This window comes from Bos javanicus, chromosome 3 (assembly GCF_032452875.1).
Source record: "Bos javanicus breed banteng chromosome 3, ARS-OSU_banteng_1.0, whole genome shotgun sequence".
Taxonomy (NCBI): Eukaryota; Metazoa; Chordata; class Mammalia; order Artiodactyla; family Bovidae; genus Bos; species Bos javanicus.
In genome coordinates, this window is record NC_083870.1 from 46,547,959 (window position 1) to 46,571,847 (window position 23,889).

General features: G+C 37.9%; 1 protein-coding gene across 1 annotated transcript in view; it reads left to right on the forward strand.

The window, feature by feature from the left end:
* Window positions 1–23,889, forward strand: part of DPYD (dihydropyrimidine dehydrogenase) — a 930,948-nt gene that overhangs the window by 783,687 nt on the left and 123,372 nt on the right. Inside the window, exon 20 of the mRNA XM_061411115.1 lies at window positions 7,410–7,589. Coding sequence (XP_061267099.1) covers window positions 7,410–7,589 — 180 coding nt within the window. The remainder of the gene's footprint in view (window positions 1–7,409; window positions 7,590–23,889) is intronic.

Here is a 23,889-nt window from a genome sequence, read left to right on the forward strand (position 1 = left end):
TAAAAATCTTGTCACATTTCAAAATATCATTTGAAAGTTGTGCTACTCAGCTACACTAAAACCCATGCCAACCTCACATGTCATACTTCTCTAGAACTCTTCTTTGCCAAATTAGTTGCCTGAGATTAGTATTTTTAATCCAGTTTGAATTCTGTTTGCTAGTTTTCTAGTACGTTGTCTTTTACATTTCAAGGACTTTGGCTTTTTCTTTACAGACAAAAGTTTCCATTTTGACCTCCACCAAGCCCTTTAACTTCTAGATTACTTGATGAAAACTGTGGAGTTTAATACCAGTCTGTCTAAATAATACTACAATTTCCACAGTAGTTCCACCTTCATGAGGTAATTTCATCCTCACAGTGATGAATAAGATACCATCATCTACTGTTTTCAAATTGGAAGATGGGAGAGGAGGACTCAAAAAGCTCAAAGACTAGTTTCAGTCACACAGCTACTGAAGGACTTAACTGGGTCTCAGACATGTCTTTTGACAAGACCTAAGCTTTTCCTGAAATTATTGCTTAATGCAAATAAAAAAAAAATATCCATGACCTTTTACTGCATTAGACCACAAAAACACAGATTTAAAAAATTATATTCTGCCTAATTCATGCTATGATGATTTATACATGTTATGAAATTTATTTTTGGTGCCAATCTAGCTTACAAACTGCTGGCTACTGGCTCAGAGATTAAAGTGTCTGCCTGCAACATGGGAGACCCAGGTTCAATCCCTGGGTCAGGAAGATCCCCTGGAGAAGGCAATGGCAACCCACTCCAGTACTCTTGCCTGGAGAATCCCATGGAGGGAGGAGCCTGGTAGGCTACCATCCATGGGGTCGCAGAGTTGGACACGACTGAGCGACTTCACTTTCACTTTCACTAGTTTATGTACTTAAATATGTTACCTTTTACTCTCCTATGTGCATAGTATTTAATCTCCATTTTTAAGTGAAGAAAGTTGCACATACTTAGGCAGCTAAGATGTAGTTTAAACCCAATTCTGCCAAACTTCTACAGGCATATGCTTAACCCCTAGGCTATACTACTTGGTGTGGCATAAAACCCACTTGATTAGATTTTAAGAAATAGTTTTTCAAGTTCAAGCTCTTTCCATTGTTAAAGCACAAATATTGATAGTATCCTCTCATCTGCCTAATTTGTAGCTTTGCGTTGAGTATTGAGAATTTCTCTCAATGTATGTGAAGGAGATTTTAAAAATATCAGATCAGTCACTCAGTTGTGTCCGACTCTTTGTGACACCATGAATCACAGCACGCCAGGCCTCCTTGTCCATCACCAACTCCCGGAGTTCACTCAGACTCATGTCCATCGAGTCAGTGATGCCATCCAGCCATCTCATCCTCTGTCGCCCCCTTCTCCTGCCCCCAATCCCTCCCAGCATCAGAGTCTTTTCCAATGAGTCAACTCTTCGCATGAGGTGGCCAAAGTACTGGAGTTTCAGCTTTAGCATCATTCCTTCCAAAGAAATCCCAGGGCTCATCTCCTTCAGAATGGACTGGTTGGATCTCCTTGCAGTCCAAGGGACTCACAAGAGTCTTCTCCAACACCACAGTTCAAAAGCATCAGTTCTTCAGTGCTCAGCTTTCTTCACAGTCCAACTCTCACATCCATACATGACCACAGGAAAAACCATAGCCTTGACTAAACAAACATTTGTTGGCAAAGTAATGTCTCTGTTTTTGAATATGCTATCTAGGTTGATCATAACTTTCCTTCCAAGGAGTAAGTGTCTTTTAATTTCATGGCTGCAGTCACCATCTGCAGTGATTTTGCAGCCCAGAAAAATAAATCTGACACTGTTTCCACTGTGTCCCCATCTATTTCCCATGAAGTGATGGGACCGGATGCCATGATCTTAGTTTTCTGAATGTTGAGCTTTAAGCCCACTTTTTCACTCTCCACTTTCACTTTCATCAAGAGGCTTTTTAGTTCCTCTTCACTTTCTGCCATAAGGGTGGTGTCATCTGCATATCTGAGGTTATTGATATAGACCATCATAAATAGGTAATTTACTACTAATATAGTTAATCTCATTTAATGAAAAATAATGAGAAAGGAGTAGCACCCAGCAACCCTCTGTCACCTCCCAGGTATTTTTACAGTTGCTTTGCATAGACAGGCTCCTGTTAAATGTGTCTTCACCTAAAGTGAAAATTCAGGGCACTGTGTCAGACCTCTGGAGGGGACCGTTTGGTGGCCATGGGAACTTTATGGCACACCTCAAATCATGCTGCACAGGGGGTCACCACAAACTCAGCCTCTGCATACAGCTGGCCCTGCTGAGAATCAAGGGCCCCTATTTAGAACAGCTCACTGTAGGGAGATTCACGCTCATGGAAATAATTAATGGTGGCAATGATCCTTATAATGGCACCTGATGCCCTGCTGCGAAGAAAGATAAACCAGCCTTCACCATAAAGAACTTACAAATTATACTGAGCAAACATGTTAACAGCTATTAAGAGTCCTAATCAGAGCTGTTAAACAAACAATTAAGAGATGTCATATAAAATACACCCATTTAGGAATAGCAGCTACATGTTTGGAGTTTTAAAAGGAACCATTTACCTTTGAGATAGAGATAAAACCCTCAGTGCAGGTTAGGGAAGAACAAGGCACCTTTCTGAGCAAATCCATTTTCTGAGCATCAAATCCCATGGACTTACTACTTCATCAGAAAACTGCTCTTGTGTTTTCACATATAACATTATTGTAAGTAGAGCTTTAAAGGGCCAAAATATTGCAGTCTGATAATAAAAAGCAGGAAATTATTTGTCTGGAAGAAATTTACTTTGCAGAAGGCATTTCTAAGATAAGAGATTCATCCCCACCAGTGCTTAAATCTTTGTTATTCTAAATGTAGTCGGCAACCTTAGCACCACCTGGAAGCTTGTCACGAAGGCAGAAACTTGGAACTTGGAACTCACTCCAAACCTACAGAAACAGAATTTACAGTTTAATAAGACCCTCTGATAATATGTGTGTGTGTGTGTGTGTGTGTGTGTGTGTGTATATTATTTTTCAAAGAGATAGCAATCTAAAAGCTTCTATTATCAGAAATTCTTTCAGAAAATTAATGTTTAATCTTATGGGGAAAAAAGTTAAATTATTTTCGGAAAGTATATTATAGTGTGACAGTTCTTTATGATGAAACATGTCTGAAGTGGTCCCCTCTGACCCTGATGGTGGGGTCCAGGGCTTCCAGCATAGCACCCCATCCCAGCCATGTTCAGTCACCAGCTGGTAGTCTCTCCTCCCTCTTCAAGTCCTATGTCCTCCTCACCTGCTCAGTGCAGCTCCCAATTATGTAAGGACAGTAGAATAAAGAGCATACAAGAGGGTGGGAAAAAGAGGAAGTCTTTTTAGTCTTTAGCACCATATGATCTTCCATAGTTAAAATACACAAGTCACTCCAATCACTCTGGCACCACTTGACTGAGTCCACTCTATACAAATTGTGGATTAAGGGAAGTAGTGGCTTCTGTATCTTCTCACCAGGAAAGTCAGGGAGGACTAAGACTAAACTTGACTATTCATGCATTGCAAAGTGGCTAGAGTCCTTTTTAGAGTCCTTTCAGCAGCAGGTTTTCACAGCAATCGTGAACATCCTATAAATTACATGACATGATGTGATTTTCAAAATCTGATCTCTTATGTTCATATGGGTAAATGTTTTAAGACTATAGTAAAAGTGTAGCCATTAGCATATACTACAAAAAAAAAAATAGAATCTCACAGAACAAAGAAGATTAAGTAAAGTGTCAGTTGACTTTTACAGTTTAAAAAAAATCCTGTGGAGGAGATTATAATGATGTTCTTTATCATTGTTCTGAAAAGAAAACAACTCTAAGAAAGTTATAACGGCCTAATTAATGCTTAAATTGTTCTTCCTGAGAAACAGGTTTTTTATGTGATATAAATGGACTTCCTAGAAAATATTCTTGTCTGTATTTAGTTATTCAATGTTCTTTCCTACGTTGTAGTAACATACAGCCCTTCACAATAGGAAATGAAAGGTTTTTATTTCTGTTTTTGGTTTTGGCTTGTTGTTTTTACTCATACTATACAAGTAAGAAGTAAAACATGAAGACATTGACAATTTTTATCTACTAGATCAGTTTTTCAAAACAATAGTTATATTTGGGTTGAAGATAATTGACCATTTAAAATATATATGCATGGTTTTGGTTCATGGAAAAAATAATTTTCATTATATGAAAAGAGTTTTTCTGCTGTGAATGTCTCCACCTAAGTCACCTTAGCCTGCATGGTCATGAATTATGTAGTATAATCCACTTTCTAACCATGTGGCCTGCCTGGGACAAGTCAGTTAATGTCTCTGCATCTCACTTGCCTCATCTGTAAATTAGGGCTAAAAATTAAACCTACCTCTTAGTGTTATTTTGAGGACTTCATGATATAATACATTAAAAAGTGTTGAACAGAGTATGTGGCCCATCATAAGAGCCTACCTCATGTTATATATTGCATTGTTTTATTCTTACCACATCATCATTCAACCAAGTTTGACAGTAATTTAATATACAGGAGCCATTCTGTTTTATTCTGAAATATAAAATGGCCACATTCCCTTAAAACATAGCCATTTTCATCCTTATAAAAATAGTACACAAAATTCTCCTACTTATACCACTAGCTCTGCTCTTTTTCTTACATGAGCCAAACTTCTCATCAGATCATTCCATCTTCATATCTTCAGTTCCTCAATCCTCATCGACTCCTCAATTCATCCTAACACGCTTCTGCCCTATTGCAGAAATTATCCACCATAAATGCTAATGTCTTTTGATTGACAAATTTAATGATACCTCTTCACCTCTGATATTATTGACCCTTCGTGCAGCATTTGACATCTGTCTTGTGTCTCTTCTGAGTGTCCTTCATTGTCTTCCTTAAGCCTTCATTTTAAATGCTTCTATTCCCAGAATCCCACATTTGGCCTTTTTATATGTACATAGTGAAATGACTACCACTCTTTGCTGAGAACTGCTAGGTATACATTCTTCTTGCCCTTTCTCTGTTTCTATCTATTTCCCATTCCCTATTCTAGAACCTCTCAGTATGTTTTCAGTAAATTTTCTCAACCAGCCTAGCAACAGCTAAGTATTTGGTGGTGTGCTAGGCATGAGGATTGTAATGAAATATATTAATTAAACACCCAGAAGGCTTTAAGAGACCTTGAAGTAGAATATGGTTTGTCCTTCTATTTTCAGGTATTTCCTCATCTACATTCACATATGACATGAGTTTTCATTGTTGTTGTTATTCAGTCGCTAAGTAATATACGATTCTTTGCAACCCCACGAACTGCAGCATGCCAGCCTTCTCTGTCCATCACTATCTCCCTGAGTTTGCTCAAACTTATGTCCATTGAGTCTGTGATACCATCCAACCATCTCATCCTCGTCGCCCCCTTCTCTTGGCCTCAATTTCTCATCATTGGGGTCTTTTCCAATGAGTCAGCTCTTTGCATCAGGTGGCCAGAAGTATTGGAGCTTCTTTATTGGCTGCTATCCCCAGGCACTATGATATATGCTAAGAATCTAACATCTGGAAAGATAGGCTAGAAATGAGTTTTGCTTTGCTTACTTTTGTTTGGATGGTTGTTTCTTTGGATTGATTTGAAATATGGATGTGGAGAGTCACTGAATTCTAGGTGATAAATTTTCTGTTTAAGTGATGGTGGGCCATATGGATGAAGAGGTCCTACCAGCAGTTGTAAATGAGTTTCTGGAGTCTATGTGTAGTATAAAAATTGGAGAATTATCTTTGTAAGTAATCAATCTGAAAGTGTTTCTCTAAATCCACTGAATTCAAGCTCTAACTCAAATCCTAACAGACTCTCAAATATGTTGTTTTTAGAAGGATCCTAATTTCTCAGATTCAGCCTTCCTTAACTCTAGAATTAAATCTCTATTTTCTAACAAATGGTCATGCAAAAAAAAAAATCTCTCCTGCATATGCAGTCATTAAACATATCTCTATTAAGAGCAGAATAAGTGACAAACTCTGTGCTAGTCCCTGGGGATAATATGTTGTCCAAAATAAATATAGGTTCTTCCCTCCTAAAGCTTCAGTCTATCGGGGAAGGGAGCTGTCAATCAAATAATCTTGCAAAAGTTCGAAGTCAAAACTCTATGAGTTAAGGAGGCTTTAACCTCCTTATGGAGCTCCTAGAGGCCTCCTTGAAGAAGTAATATTTCCCATGAGACTGAAGCCTGGGGGGTTGGTCAGCCATGTGTAAAAGGCAAAGGCCTTCCAGGCAGCAAGGTCTTATGAGGTCTCAAGGCAAAGAAAGAATGTGGCAAATCTGAGGAAAAGAGGAAAGACCTGGATGATTGGAGCATAGTGAATACAAAGAAGAACAACAATATATGAGGCTGAAGAGGTAGCATTGGTACCTGCGGGCTGAGTTAACTGATGAGAGCACTCCAGCCCAGCATGACCACCTTCAAACAAGGTACATGACCAGCCAGGACATGTACCTCTAAGCAGTACATCTTAACAGAAAGCAAATGAGAGATTAAAATGTCCATTCTTAGGTTGTGCTGAATTTAACTCCTTGGAAATTCTACCTATTGGACCTAATTTTTTACAGCCATACTGACTATGCATGACATAGGGTTTCCCTGGTGGCTTAGATGGTAAAGAATCTGCCTGCAATGCAGGATACCTGGGTGCAATCTCTGTATTGGAAAGATCTCCTGGATAAGGGAATGGAAACCAATCCAGTATTCTTGCCTGGAGAATTCCATGGACAGGGGAGCCTGGAGGGCTACAGTCCATGGGGTTGCAAAGTCAGACACAACTGAGAAACTAACACTTTACACATATTTAAAGTATACAGTCTGATGTTTTGAAATATGTATATACCTGTGAGACTGTCCCCACATCAAGCTGATGAAAGTATCCATAGTCCCTGAAAGTTTCCCTGTGCCCCTTGGCAGTTTTTCCTTCCCTAACACTCCCATCCCTGGCAGGCAATGACTGACATGTCAGGCTTAGACCAGTGCCTGGCATGTAAAATAAATTGTGTTGACTGTCTGAAAAGTGAGTCTGTTTGGAGAATTAGCTCTTGGTTTGACTGAAGCTGGTACTCCAATACTTTGGCCCCCTGATGTGAAGAACTGACTCATTTGAAAAGACCCTAATGCTGGGAAAGGTTGAAGGTGGGAGGAGAAAGGGACAACAAAGGATGAGATGGTTGGATGGCATCATCAATTCAACGGACATGAGTTTGAGTAAACTCTGGAAGTTAGTGATGGACAGAGAGGCCTGGTGTGCTGCAGTCCATGGGGTCACAAAGAGTCTGATAGGACTGAGCAACTGAACTGACATTCTGTTGGTTGCTCTACCTTTTCTAGGTATGCAGTGCTATTCAAAATCAGGATTTCACTATCATCCAAGACTACTGCACTGGCCTCAAAGCCTTGCTTTATCTGAAAAGCATTGAAGAACTACAGGACTGGGATGGGCAGAGTCCAGCCACGAAGAGTCACCAGAAAGGGAAACCAGTCCCTTGTATTGCTGAACTTGTGGGAAAGGTACGTGGTCACCTCTCTTGGGTTGTCCTTGAGGACTCTGGCTTTTTCTTTTTCCATTTCGGGTCTTGTTTGCCCTCCCACTGTACTACTAACAGGGGAAACACAGATGCCCCATTGGATGTGACTGCATAGTAGAATTGTTCTGAAGGAGCCTTGATTACAACTGTATGACAGGTCTCTGAGCTACATTTTTATGAAACCTGTATAACACAAGATCACATAAAGGAAAAAGATTGAAGTTTATAGTATAAAATGCCTCCAAATTCTTGCTTACTGTGGTGATGACTGGCATTCTTTCCAGTGGGAGGCTGGAGATTTCTTTATTCTTTAACCAGCTCTGGAAATTATAACATTACCTTTCTATTTTCAGACAATCAAATCACTGGAGCCCTGAATAATATGATGAAGTTTTTAAAATTAAAATCTAATCAGTATCTTTTGTAACTGCTTCTGCTATGTGTGTGGTTAAATCTGGGCTCAAAAGGTTATGTCCCAACTTTCTCTCTAACTGCTATTTTCAGAGAAATATACACTACATTTACATTTTGTATAATACAGTGATTTTAGCAAATCTTTTCTGAAACAACATTCAGTATTTTGCCTTTGTATTTCCTTTGTATTATTCTAAATAGACAACCATTGTCAGAAGACGTTTCTTGAGTCCTGAATGAGGGGAGGAAAAAATTATAATTCTTAGTCTTTTCAGCTTGTCGCTACATCAATAATTAACTTTAAAAAAAGAGAGGCAAGTATAAAAAGATTCTTTAAGGAAGCATTTAATAATTCAAATGAATCTTAACTTGAAACAGGTCACGTGAAAAAGAATGGAAAACAAAAACCCTGGGTTCTGTGCTTTCGATGGCATGGTTAGGGACTCAGAAAGAATAAGAGAAACATCATATAATGATTTACATTGAGATAGCCAAAAATAAGAGCTTCTTATAGATTAATGTGTATGAATGACTGCAAGTCCAGTGATCAAAAATAAAAGGGGAGGGGGGGGATAAAATCTTGCTGGTTTCCAGGAAAATATTGTGATGAATGACTCCATGAATGGCAATCAAACAGAAAGGCTGGGTGACATTAATATTTATAATATTATAATTAGCAAGACTGTGCCCAAGCAGTATTATTAGTGTAACTAATCATATTACTATAAACTGAGTCTGAAAGTATTTAGACAGTGAGTGCTCATGCCTTTATCAATGACCATCAATATCCCAAGGTTGTTCATAACTAAAAAAAATTTACAAATAACTTTACGCTCATGCAATGTAAACATATCCAGTTAATTGTTTCTGACGTGATGGTTTTGATAGTTTATGACCATCTATAAAAGCATTGTCTCAAATATATGCAGTCATCGTGAGAGCTGAAATGGAAAAGGCTGCATTGCACTGCGTCATTTTGTCTCTAAAGGACTTCCACACTCATTTCAAAACTTACATATTCAAATAAAAATAGGTAATGATGGAGACACTTGTGTCAATAACATAAGTGGAAACTGATTTTCAGATAGTTTGAATCTAGGTTTAGACTTCATTTTGGTAAGCCCAGCCTTCATCAAAGTTGTAAGCGTAATTTCCAGTATTATCATTTGTTAAAAAAAAAGGAAGATCTTGCCTATGTGATTGTATTACTAATTCATTTCTCAGCACTAAGTTGAGGAACAAGCAGATGGTCTGGTAAATAGATCTATGCCCCAGAGTCTCCGGTGAGGGCTGACATGACTCAAACAATAGGTGACTATCTCCTTTAGGTTAATATTCCTAATAGTGAATCAAAGCACTCCGGGTCCACAGTACAGGTGGCTTCCTAGCTGTTCTTTCCTGGTGTATGTATGTGTGTGTATCTTTGACAGTAATTCATATTATATTCTCATTAGCTAAGGAGTAGGATGCTGCTTCTTACCATGTTTTCATGCTATAGGGAAACAAGAGAAGATGCAGACGCTTTTAAAAAGCCCCGCTAGAAGTAGCTGGCTTCTTTAGACAGGAAAAAAATTTATTTGGAAAGTATAATTGTTACTCTACTTAATCTTTCACTCAGAGGTCAGGCTAGAATAAATTAGAGTAGAAATTTAGAAGAAACCAATTACAGTGCAGTGTTTGAAGATGGAGGAAAATGAGACTTGAGCCATGGAAACAAGGATTTGGCCAAATTAGTCATGTTATCTTTCAAGTAATTAGTATATTTAATATATTCTCCCTAATGCATGCCTCACGTATTAATTGATTAAACTTCCCAAGCAATGTTTCTTCATGTGACTTTGGAAGAGCAAGAAGTCAGGCATTTATAGTTTGCTCTGGTCTTATGGTGCAAGTTGTATAAATTTGTGCCTGCAAGCATGAGAGTAGATTCCATAGGAAGGGCAGTCATAGCTCTTCTACACCACAAAGCTGTTATCTCAAACTCATGGTGCTTGAATACCATGTGGCATACATCTGACAGTGTAGATTCCCCGGCTCCACTCCTAGAGATCCCGATTTAACTGGTCAAAGGTGCGTCCAGGAATCTGCATTTTAACATCCTGATTCTGATGGAAGAACACAAAGATCCATGTTGCCAAGAGGACTGAAGTGAATAGCAACTGAGTACAGTCAGAGACTGAGAAGATAGTGATGGACATAACACAGCTTCTTTTGTAGGAGAAAGCTGGTAAGAAATGATTTTGAGCTGGAAGAGAAATGACATAGAGAATAGGGAGAGGAAATCCAGAGAAGCAGCACACTGGGTTCTGAATGACCAGTGGTTGAACATGCCCATTGAGGAACCAGGGAGTTAGTTCAGCTGTTGGATCAAAGACACGTAAGCAAGAAGAATTGTAACGCAGAGACAGTTGTCAAAGGCATGACATCCAGAGTCCATGCCTGACTTCTTGCTCTTCCAAAGTCACATGAAGAAATATTGCTTGGGAAGTTTAATCAATTAATACATGAGGCATGCATTAGGGAGAATATATTAAATATACTAATTACTTGAAAGCTAACATAACTAATGTGGCCAAATCCTTGTTTCCATGGCTCAAGTCTCATTTTCCTCCACAGTCAGCAATGAGGATGTCTGTGAGGATTAGGAAGTTGAGACTATTCACAATATCATCAAAAATGGAGGGGCATCTGTAGCCAAACCCTTTTATTTTATACTCAGTTACCTTAATTCCCTCTTTACCTGGCAAAAACCTGGCAGCTCAATAAAAGTGAAATGTTTGCTTGCTGTATGTGGGACAGTGGTTACTGGCAGAGTTCAGAGCAAGCCTGTGGGGTTTCTATGAGGCTTCGTCACTTATTAACTAAGCAACTCCGGTGAGTTAATTAATCTCTCTAAATCTGTGTCTCAAACTATAAAATGAGGATAACCACAAGTCCGCATTCTCTCATTAACAATTCTGAAACCAAAAAACTCTGTAACCAAATGTTTCACATAACTCATTTGGCAGCAAACCTGGCCTGAACTGATATGAGGCTATTTATAATCTTTATTTATTCCTTTTAGAGTGAACATTTGCATGTTTACTGCAGAGAGACTAATGTGTTTGAGTCCAGGTTGCCACTCCACATCTTGCTGGAGGTATTAGGTATAATGTAGTAAATGTACCATTTTTCTTTCTTAAAGTCCAAAAAAGTTTCTGAATTTTGAAATACGATTCGCCTTAAGTAGTTTAGATAAAGTGTTGTGAAGAATACTTAAATGAAAATGTAACTGCGATTATATCTTTATCCACAAATTCTTCTTTAGAGTTGGAGGCAAAGTATATATTTTAGTGACATTAGAAAATAAAATGCTAATATTTGGCATTTTAAGGTGTGAAAATAAGAATTATGTTGAGATAATTTGCTTGAGAAACATGGAAAAAATTGCATGCTAAAAGAAAAAAACAAAATTTTACAATCAGAAAGCATGGAAGGAAATGACTGTACTTTTCTGTGCTTAGGATAAAAGCAGAATTCCTAAGCAAGAGCCCTTGAGAGAAAACAACACAGGACAACACAGCTGATTGCTTGGGGTCTGTGCACATTTTCACCTGCTCTTCTTTACATCTGGAGTCTTTCCAGTTCACTAAAGAGTAATTAAAGCATCCTCTTCTCTTTGAGTTATTCTCTGACCTCTCTGACCAGGGTTAATTTCTCCTTTTCTTCTTCCATCTGAGTTGCAACCAGTATCACACAGCATTTGAATCTCTGCATCTCTGATTCTTCTGCCAGACAGTCTTCCCCTTTGTATCCCAATTCCTGGGTACCCACTGATACTCAGTAAGGGCTTAATAAATGATGTTTGAATAAGTAAATGAATGAATAAATAAATGCTGTAAGAAAACAGCTAAGTGGTAGAACTAACAGTCAATATTTACCATGCATCATTTCCCCCATTACATCAAAAATGAAAAAAGAAAAATAGTAACTTTGAACTTAAAAGTCTTTTATGGTGTATGAGTCTAGTAAAATGAGATGGAAAGAAGCCAGAGTGAAAAGAATGAGGTATGCAACTGAGCGACCTTGATTCCTTCTAGAATTGGCAAAATGTACCTAGAGTATAAGCTTCTTGAGGGTCTAGACCACACCATGTGCCAGTGCCTGACCTAATGTTCATCATGTAGGAGCAACAGCATGGTAGCTGAATTACTGAATGATATATTAATCACTCTTTTATTTTTTTAAATCTTAAATGTGTTATCTATCTTAAATGTCACTTCCTTTGTGAAGTCATCTATGACTGTCTTCCTCTCCCTCTAGGAAAATTGAGTTGCTTCTTTGATAGCTCAGTTGGTAAAGAATCTGCCTGCAATGGAAGAGACCCCGGTTCGATTCCTGGGTTGGGAAGATTCCCTGGAGAAGGGATAGGGTACCCACTCCAGTTTTCTTGGGCTTCCCTTGTGGCTCAGCTGGTAAAGAATCTGCCTGCAATGCAGGATGCCTAGGTTCGATCCCTGGGTTGGAGAAGGGGAAGGCTACCTACTCCAGTATTCTGGCCTGGAGAATTCCATGGACTGTATAGTCCATGGGGTTGCAAAGAGACACAACTGAGTGACTTTCACTTTCACTTTTCTCCTACAGCCCTTTGTTCATATAACCAGTATTGCAGTTATTAGATGATCTTCTAGTTATATTACTTCTTGTCCATCACTGAGCTCATTATGAGCTTCTGGAAAACAGAGATCATGTCTCATTTATATTTGAATTTTCAAGCACCTCGCACAATGCTCCATGTTTATAGAATTAAGTTGCACAGACTATCTGTGGTGTCCTTCTTTAGAAGAAAAAAAGAAAGCCAGTTTATAATTAAAATTCCAGCCAGGCCCTTTCAAGAATAGCAAGCATTTTAGAAGAAAACAGTAAACGTGCCAAATTACTTTCAGTAGGTATTAAAATATGATGAAATACCTATCAGTGATATTAATAAGTGAACATAATGTGTACTCATTAAAAAGCTTTCATTGGGATAAAATCAGAAACACTGTCTGGTGCTTGTATAGTGATTCATAATACAAGGTTTTATTTTGATGATAAAAACCAAAATGTGTGCATCTATATGGCCAGATGCATCCTTCTCATGTTTTTAAAATCAAAAGGAATATGATTTATAAAACTACTGCTATGTAGTGGTGGTGCTTTGTATGTAGATCTCTATCTATTTACTTGTCTCTGGTATGTTTTTCAATACAGGGAACAACGAAGCATCCACAAGGAATATATAATGTCATAAGCATGACTATCACAAAAGTCCTCATAATAACAGTGGTATCTCCTGTTTACTAAAAACTTTAAAAGTCTTATGTCTTCATGCTATTTATTTTTTTGTGCTTTTCATTTTTCCAAATTGAAGTTTAGTTTACATAAAAATGGACAGATCTTAAACCATTTGATGAGTTTTGGCCAACAATAAACCAATAAAATCCTTGCATCTATCAAGATACACAACATTGCCAACACCTCTTGGATTCCCTTCTACATTTTCCCAGTCATTATCTCTCTGTCTTTCCTACCACCAGAAGCAAACACTAATTTCCATCAACATAGGTTAGTTTGCTCATATGCTTTAGCATGATACAACTAGAATTCCATAATGTATGCTTTTTTCTGTGTGGTTATTCTCAATACAGTGTTTCAGAGATTCATCCATGTTTGGGGGGCTGTAAAGCAATTCATTTTTATTGGTAAATAATATTTTATTGTATAAATATACCACAATTTGAGTATTCATTCAAATCAACATTTGGGCTAGGTTCACTTCCCCAATATTGTAAATATATCTGAAATAGGCATTCATGCATAAATGGTTTTGTGAATACAAATTTTTACTTCTCTTGAGTAAAATCCAGGTGTGTAATATCTGCATCATAAGGTAATGTGTATGCTTTATAAGAAACCTACAAACAGATTTCCAAAGTGATTGCAGCATTTTACACTCCTACAACTGCAGATGGGTGTTTTGGTTTTTCCACATTCCAGCCAACATTTAGTATTCTCTTTCCTTTTCATTTTAGACATTTTATTGTATGTACATGACAACCATACTGTAATATGAATTTTTATTGCCCTGGAAATTCATGATGTTCACCACTTCTTTGTGTTCTTTTTACACATCCATATGTCTTCTTCTCTGAAGAGTCTATTCAGTTCTTTCCCCTACTTAATAATTGGGTTGATTTTTTAATTAAATTTTAGAAATTCTATATATGTTCTAGATACAGGTCCTTAGAGGCAGAAAAAGCATTTGACAAAATCTAGCAACTACTCATCATAAAAACCTAAGCAATCTAGTGGAAACCCTCAACCTGATAAAGCATTTATAAAAATTCTATAGTTCATACTATATGTAATGGTGAAAAAAAATCAACTTCCCCTAAGATCAAGAACTAGGCATAAATGTCTACACTCACTACTTATATCCAACATTATACTGGAGGTCCTAACTACTGCAATAGGGACACAAAAAGAAATAAATGGTATCTAAATTGGAAACAAAGACTATGAAGACTGTCTTAATTTGCAGGTAGTAATATTGTGTACATAAAACTTGTAAAGCACCTGTAAAAACACTATTGTTGTTCTTGTTCAATCAATAAGTTGTGTCCAATTCTTTGAGATCCTATGGGCTGCAGCACACCAGGCTTTCCTATCCTGCACTATCTCCCAAAGTTTGCTCAAATTCATGTCTTGAATCAGTGATGCTATCTAACCATCTTATCCTGTACTGCTCCCTTCTCCTTTTGACATCAGTTTTTCCCAGCATCAGAATCTTTTCCAAAGAGTCAGCTCTTTGCAATAGGTGGCGAAAGTATTGGAACTTTAGCATCAGTCCTTTCAATGAATATTCAGGGTAGATTCCCTTTAGATTGACTTATTGGAACTCCTCGCTATCTAAGAGACTCTCTCAAGAGTCTTCTCCTGCAGCACAATTCAAAAGAATTCTTCCTGATGTAGCCTTCTTTATGGTTCAGCTCTCACATCCATACAGGATTACTGGAAAAAATATATCTTTGACTATATGGACCTTTGTTGGCAAAATGGTGTTTCTTCTGTTTAGTATGCTGTCTAGGTTTGTCATTGCTTTTCTTTCCAAGGAGCAAGAGTCTTTTAATTTCATGGCTGCAGTCACTGTCCACAATGATTTTGGAGCCCAAGAAAATAAGATCTATCACTGCTTCCACTTTTTCCCCTTCTGTTTGCCATGATGAGACCAGATGCCAAGATCTTAGTTTTTGAATGTTGAGTTTTAAGCCAGCTTTTTCACTTTCCTCTTTCACCTTGATCAAAAGGTTCTTTAGTTCCTCTTCACTTTCTGCCATTAGAATGATATCATCTGCATATCCGAGATTGTTGATATTTCTCCCAGCAATCTTGATTTCAGTTTGTGATTCATCCAGGCTATCATTTCTCATGATGTACTCTGCATAGAAATTAAATAAGCAGGGTGACAGTCAATAGCCTTGACATACTCCTTTCCCAATTTAGAACCAGTTCTTTGTTCCATGTCTAGTTCCAACTGTTGCTTCTTGAAACCACATACACAGGTTTCTCAGGAGGCAGGTAAGGTAGTATTCCCATATCTTTAAGAATTTTCCACTTTGTTTTGATCCTCATAGTCAAAGGCTTTAGCATAGTCAATAAAGAAGAAGTAGATGTTTTTCTGGAACTCTCTTGCTTTCTCTATGATCCAAGGAATCTTGGCAATTTGGTCTCTGGTTCCTCTGCCTTTTCCAAACCCAGCCTCTACATCTGGAATTTTCGATTCACATACTGCTGAAGTCTAGCTTGAAGGATTTTGAGCATAACCTTGCTAGCGTGTGAAACATGTACAGCTGTACGGTAACTTGAGCATTTTTTGGCACTGCCCTTCTTTGAGATTGGAATGAAAAATTAACCTTTTCCAGTCCCATGGCCACTGCTGAGTTTTCCAAATTTGCTGACATATTGAATGTGGTACTTTAACAGCATCATCGTTTAGGATTTTAAATAGCTTTCAGCTAGAATTCCATCACCTCCACTTGCTTTGTTCATAGTAATGCTTCCTAATACCCACTTGACTTCACACTCCAGAATGTCTGGATCTAGGTAAGTGATCACACCATCATTGTTATCCGTGTCATTGGAACATTTTTTGTATAGTTCTTCTGTGTGTTCTTGCCACCTCTTAATCCCTTCTGTTTCTGTAAAGTCCTTACTCTTTTTGTTGTTTATCATGCCCATCCTTGCATGAAGTATACCCTGGTATCTTGTTTTTTTGAAGAGATCTCTAGTCTTTCCCATTCTATTGTTTTCTTCTATTTCTTGGCATTGTTCATTTAAGAAGGACTTCTTATTTCTCCTTTCTATTCTCTGGAACTAAAAATCAATAAATGAACTTAGCAGAGTTTCACAAGATAAAGACAATATACAAAAGTCAATTGTATTTTTATATATACAGCCCCAAAATTAAATTTTAAAATGCCCTTTACAATAGCATTCAAAATCTCCAAAATACTTAGGAACAAATTAAAATTTGTGCAGTAACCACCCACTGAAAACTACAAATTACAAAACTATAAAGAATTGCTGAGAAAAATTAATGAAGAAATATCAATAGAGAGATATGCCAAGATGCAATTTTCTTCAAATTGATCTGTAGATATACGACAATCCCAATCAAAATCCTAGAACATGTATTTGTAGAAGTTGACAAACTGATTCTAAAATTTGCATTGGATTTCAAAGGTCCAACAGTAGCCAAAAGAATCTTGAAAAAGAACATACTTAGAAGATTTGATCTATCTGTCTTCAAGATTTTCTATAAATCTGGAATAGTCAAGCAAGTCTGTTTTAGTGTCAGGACAGACAAATAGAGCAATGGAACAGATAGAAAGTCTAGAAGTAAACCACACATATAACCTCAATTGATTTTTGACAAAGACACCAAAGCAATACAATGGAGAAAGGAAAGACTTTTCGATAAATGAGCTGGAATTAATGGATAACCATATATAGATATAGATACATAGGTATTTAATGAACCTTCATATTAACCTCACACAGGACACAAAAGTAACTTTAAATATATCACAGATATAAAAATAAAAAAAATTATATAATTAAAAAAATGTAAGTAAATATCCTTTGGGATAAGAAAATTGTTTAAGATACAAAAACATACTCGAAAAAAATTAATAGTTGCACTTCATCAAAATTAACTTCTGCTCATCAAAAGGCAAGTTAAGGAAATGAAAATTTAAATTAGAGAATTGGAGAAACTATCCATAATACTTGTAACACACAAATAACTTGTGGCCAGAATATATATATAATACTTTATTAAAGTAAACTGGAATTATTTAAAACAATTTAATCTTATCAACAAGTATATGGAAACTTAAAATAAAAATCCATGGTGAGAGACCTGCCTGTGGGCTGTTGCATCAGTCAGTTCACTTCAGTTGCTCAGTAGTGTCCTACTCTTTGCGATCCCATGGACTGCAGCACACCAGGCCACCTTGTCCATCACCAACTCCTGGAGCTTACTCAAACTCACATCCATTGAATCGGTGTTACCATCCAACAGTCTCATCCTCTGTAGTCCCCTTCTCCTCCTGCCTTTACTATTTCCAGCATCAGGGTCTTTTCAAATGAGTCAGCTCTTTGTATCAGGCAGTTTCAGCTTCAGCATCAGTCCTTCCAATGAATATTCAGGACTGATTTCCTTTAGGATGGACTGGTTGGATCTCCTTGCAGTCCAAGGGACTCTCAAGAGTTTTCTCCAACTCCACAATTCAAAAGCATCAATTCTTTGTTGCTCAACTTTCTTTATAGTCCAATTCTCACATCCGTACATGACTATGGGAAAAACCATAGCCTTGACTAGACGGACCTTTTTTGGCAGAGTAATGTCTCTGCTTTTTAATATTCTAACTAGGTTGGTCATAACTTTCCTTCCAAGGAATAAATGTGTTTTAATTTCATGGCTGCAGCTACCATATGCAGTGATTTTGGAGTTCAAAAAAATAAAGTCTGCCACTGTTTCCCCATCTATTTGCCATGAAGTGATGGGACCTGATGCCATGATCTCAGTCTTCTGAATGTTGAGCTTTAAGTCAACTTTTTCTCTCTCTACTTTCACTTTCATCAAGAGGCACTTCAGTTCCTTTTCACTTTCTGCCATAAGGGTGGTGTCATCTACGTATCTGAGGTTATTGCTATTTCTCCCAGCAATCTTGATTCCAGCTTGGGCTTCATCCAGTCCAGCATTTCTCATGAAGTACTCTGCATATAGGTTAAATAGGCAGGGTGAAAATATATTTTTGACGTACTCATTTTCCTATGTGGAACCAGTCTGTTGTTCCATGTCCAGTTCTAACTATTGCTCCTGACCTGCATTCAAATTTTTCAAGAGGCAGGTCAGGTGGTCTGGTATTCCCATCTCTTGAAGAATTTTCCGCAATTTATTGTGATCCACACAGTCAAAGGCTTTGGCATAGTCAATAAAGAAAAAATAGATGTTTTCTGGAACTCTATTGCTTTTTCAATGATCCAGCGGATGTTGGCAATTTGGTCTCTGGTTCCTCTGCCTTTTCTAAAACCAGCTTGAACATCTGGAACTTCATGGTTCACGTATTGTTGGAGCCTGCCTTGGAGAATTTTGAGCATAACTTTACTAGCGTATGGGATGAACGCAATTGTGTGGTAGTTTGAGCATTCTTTGGCATTGCCTTTCTTTGGAACTGGAAGGAAAACTGACCTTTTCCAGTCCTGTGGCCACTGCTGAGTTTTCCAAATTTGCTGGCATATTGAGTACAGCACTTTCACAGCATCACTGTTAGGATTTAAATAGCTCAACGGGAATTCCATCACCTCCACTAGCTTTGTTTGTAATGATGTTTCCTAAATACTTTGGTCACCTCATGTGAAGAGTTGACTCATTGGAAAAGACCCTAATGCTGGGAGGGATTGGGAGCAGGAGGAGAAGGGGACGACAGAGGATGAGATGGCTGGGTGGCATCACCAACTCTATGGACATGAATTTGAGTGAGCTCTGAGAGTTGGTGATGGACAGGGAGGCCTGGTGTGCTATGATTCATAAGGTCGTAAACTGAACTGAACTGAAGGCCCACTTGACTTCGCATTCCAGGATGTCTGACTCTAGGTGAGTGATCACACCATCATGATTATCTAGGTCATGAAGATCTTTTTTATACAGTTCTTCTGTGCATTCTTGCCACCTCTTCTTAATATCTTATGCTTCTGTTAGATCTATACCATTTCTGTCCTTTACTGAGCCCATCTTTGCATGAAATGTTCCCTTGGTATCTCTAATCTTCTCAAAGAGATCTCTAGTCTTTCCCATTCTATTGTTTTCCTCTATTTCTTTGCACTGATTACTGAGGAAGGCTTTCTTATCTCTCTTTGATATTCTTTGTAACTTTGCATTCACATGGGTATATCTTTCCTTTTCTCTTTTGCTTTTTGCTTCTCTTCTTTTCACAGCTATTTATAAGCCCTCCTCAGACAGCCATTTTGCCTTTTTGCATTTCTTTTTCTTGGGAATGGTCTTGATCCCTCTGTCCTGTACAATATCACGAACCTCCGTCCGTAGTTCTTCAGGCACTCTATCAGATCTAGTCCCTTAAATCTATTTATCACTTCCTCTGTATAATTGTAAGGGATTTTCTTTAGGTCATACCTGTTAGTCTAGTGGTTTTCCCTACTTTCTTCAATTTAAGTCTGAATTTGGCCACAGGGAGTTCATGATCTGAGCCACAGTCAAATCATGTTCTTGTTTTTGCTGACTGTATAGAGCTTCTCCATCTTTGCCTGCAAAGAATATAATCTATCTGATTTCAGTATTGACCATCTGGTGATGTCCATGTGTAGAGTCTTCTCTTGTGTTGTTGGAAGAGGGTGTTTGCGTTCTCCAGTGCATTCTCTTGGCAAAACTGTTAGCCTTTGCCCTGCTTCATTCTGTACTCCAAGGTCAAATTTGCCTATTACTCCAGGTATTTCTTGACTTCCTACTTTTGCATTCCAGTCCCCTGTAATGAAAAGGATATATTTTTTGAAGGTTAGTTCTAGAAGGTCTTGTAGGTCTTCATAGTACCATTGAGCTTCAACTTCTTCAGCATTACTGGTTGGGGTATAGACTTGGATTACTGTGATATTGCATGGTTTGCCATGGAAATGAACCGAGATCATTCTGTCATTTTTGAGATTGCTTCCAGGTACTGCACTTCAGACTCTTTTGTTGACTATGATGGCTACTCCATTTCTTCAAAGGGGTTCTTGCCCACAGTAGTAAATATAATGGTCGTCTGAGTTAAATTCACCCATTCCAGTCCATTTTAGTTCGCTGATTCCTAGAATGTCAACGTTCACTCTTGCCATCTCCTGTTTGACCACTTCCAATTTGCCTTGATTCATGGACCTAACATTCCAAGTTCCTATGCAATATTGCTCATTACATCATTCAGCCTTGCTTCTATCACCAGTCCCATCCACAACTGGGTGTTGTTTTTGCTTTGGCTCCATCTCTTCATTCTTTCTGGAGTTATTTCTCCACTGATCTCCAGTAGCGTATTGGGCACCTTCTGACCTGGGGAGTTCATCTTTCAGTGTCCTATCTTTTTGCCTTTCCATACTGTTCGTGGGGTTCTCAAGGCAAGAATACTGAAGGAGTTTCCGATTCCCTCGCCAGTGGACCATGTTTTGTCAGAACTCTCCACCATGACCTGTCTGTCTTTGATGGCCCTACACGGCATGGCTCATAGTTTCATTGAGTTAGACAAGGCTGTGGTCCATGTGTTTAAGATGGGTTACTTTTCTGTGATTGTGGTTTTCTGTTTGCCTTCTGATGGAGAAGGATAAGAGCCTTATGGAAGCTTCCTGTTGGGAGAGACTGACTGAGGGGGAAACTGGGTCTTGTTCTGATGGGTGGGGCCACGCTCCATGATAACATGTTTTTGCTAGTTTCTTGAATGATCACTTGCAAAGCTAACCAAGAAAAGAGAGTACAAAGAAGATAAAGGTCATTTGTTTTCAAGTTCATCTTATGGCCTTGTATTTCTTGTCCATGCTTTCTTCTCTCATTTAAGCTTTGTCCCTGCAGTTATTTGTGTGCATGTATGGGAAGGGGGGAGTTATATTATATTGTTAGAGAAGTTCCAAATAGCATGTTACATTACTTTCAGTTACTTGGGTAATGATGGAATTAGAAAGCAGTATTATTGAGGTCACTTTCTATGACTGATTATATGAGGCTAAATATTTTTTATTGTTTTAGTTCACTTCATAGGACATGGCAAAAAAAAAAAAAAAAAAAATTGGTTCCTAGAAATTCAGACTTCCCGAAATTAGTAAATCAGTCTACCTCATGGTTATTGTGGCAACTTGTTTACATCTCTAAATATCATCAGATGGTTTGAGTAGTATCTTAGGTAGAATGCTGAACTGCCAAGTACCCTTGAAGAATAGGCAACCACCTGTTATAAATGGTGATTATTCCTACTTAGAAGCAAAAACTGTTGGGTAAGTTTTGATAGTCCTTGATGGTCTTGTAGTCCTGAGTGTCTCATCAGCTTATGAATGTGTAAGGATCCCACAGTGAAGTCAGTGCACTACTGTAGTAAAAGGAGCACAGTGTTTGGAGTCCGGCAGGTCTGAATTTGAATCCTGGTTCAGTGTCTTACTGCTGGATGAACATGCCAGCCACATGAATGCTGCAGTTCTCCTTTCCTGGAATGACATATTTAGACAATGATAGTGATTTTGTATGTGCTTTGTGTTTTGTGAGGACTAGAAATCATATGTGTGATGTGTATAGCATATAGCAGACATTTGATGTGCAGCAATGGCAGTTATTTTTATAGTTAATTCTAACATAGCTAGCTAGCTACATAGGGGGTAATTTGGATATATGATATATTTGTATCCAAAATATATGTATAATCTTAGGGTAAATATGAACATTTGAGCAATGCTTTATGAATTGATTTATCCTAGATGTTGCATAGATTTTCCAGCTGGTATTCATAGATTATTTTTATACATTCTCTTGGCCGTCTATTGATAACATGCTCTTATTAGGTTCATTTGAACTGGTTAAAAGCTGGTAACTTTGTCCTTTGAAGCACTCCCTTTCATACCCATATAAAAAAGTTCCTGAACAAATCAGTGTTTGCTTTCCAGGTAAAATGGAAAGGAACATGAAGTGAATGAAAGTATTCGTTGATCAGTCATGTCTGATTCTTTGAGACCCCGTGAACTGTAGCCCACCAGGCTCCCCTGTCCACGGGATTCTCCAGGCATAAATACTGGAGTGGGTTTCCATTTCCTTCTCCAGGGGATATTCCCGACCCAGGAATTAAACTCAGGTCTCCCGCTTTGCAGGCAGACTATTTACCATCTAAGCTACCAGGGAAGCCCAAAATGGCAATAAATTTGTTAATTGGGGGTTTGGGCAGTAAATTGGTTTGAATGGTTCATCACTGGTCCTAAAATAGGTAGAAAGGAGGGGCCCACTTTTGCCCTCTATTTTGACAGAGTAACTGTCAGAATGTGAAGTGAACCATTAGGAGAGGGGCTGGTAGAAGTTTCTCATTTTATGGGAAAAGATAGTATTGCAATGCTTATGACCAGAATAGCTCTTCCCCTATAAATCTCCCCGTGTTTTCTCCCATCTCTGGGGTGGGTGGGTTCATTTCACAAGGGAACTCTGATCACTTTGTAGAAATTACTGGGAGCACTTTGTAGAGGAGTGCTAAGCCCAACTCAAAGCTAAGCCCAGCAGAGGTATGTAACTGAATGGAAATGCCTACGTGGGCACTGACACAGAACAAGACGTTTCAGGACATGGCTTTTAACTTCCCAGAACGTGGAGCTTGGTTTAGGAATTTGGGCAAACATGAGCTCTTGTGTTTGTAAACATTGCACCCACCTTGTTGTGGTCCACCATTGTAGGCCTGAAATAAAATATAAACCATATAACATTTTTACTGCTCCGAGAACCCCATCATGCTTTTAAAAAGTATAATTCCCTATTTTTTCTCACTCATTAAATTGATATCTAATTGCCAAGTACAAATGAAATTATTCTCTTTGTCACTTTCATGAAAGTAAGTGGTTATTCCTCATACTTCATCAAATATACTACTTTAATCAGAATGCATCTCATTAATATTAATTATATACTTAGAACTTGTGCAAAAGTGCTTTTCATCTTCAACACAAGTTACCCACATTCATTTTTATGGTACTTTTAAGCCAAGAAAAAAGATTAGGATTTCTCTTGTTCTGGGTGGGGACTGAGGATTTGTAAAGAAACCGTTACTATAAAAGCATGTAAGATAAAATTTGAATTCAAGTACTATCCTTGAACTCATTCCCTCTACCCACTCCTAAGAACTCTACAGAATCAGTGAACATTTATTGCAAACCAGTTAGCTTTGTTCCTAATTTTATGGAATATCCTGATTTTATGGAATAAAGCAAAATATCTCTCTGTAACTCTGAGCTGTGCTCCTGAGAGTCTCCCTGAGGAAAAACAAAAAACAAAAAACAAAAAACAGGTATTTGTTATATGTCTGTTTGAGCTCTTCTGTCCACTTGAATAAAGGGAATATTAGATAAAAGATATATTTTTCTGATATTAAGGGAGTCAAAGGAGTCAGTTTGATAATGCAAAGAGCAAACAGAAATTCTAGTTATATTCAGCTTTATACCAAGTTGTTTTAATCTAAGATTTGAGAAAACGAATTAAATATCTGCTCTTTGAAATTCAAAAGAGGGATCTGATTTACCTCCTCCCCAGAAAAATCAAACAAGACACACCATAGTACTTT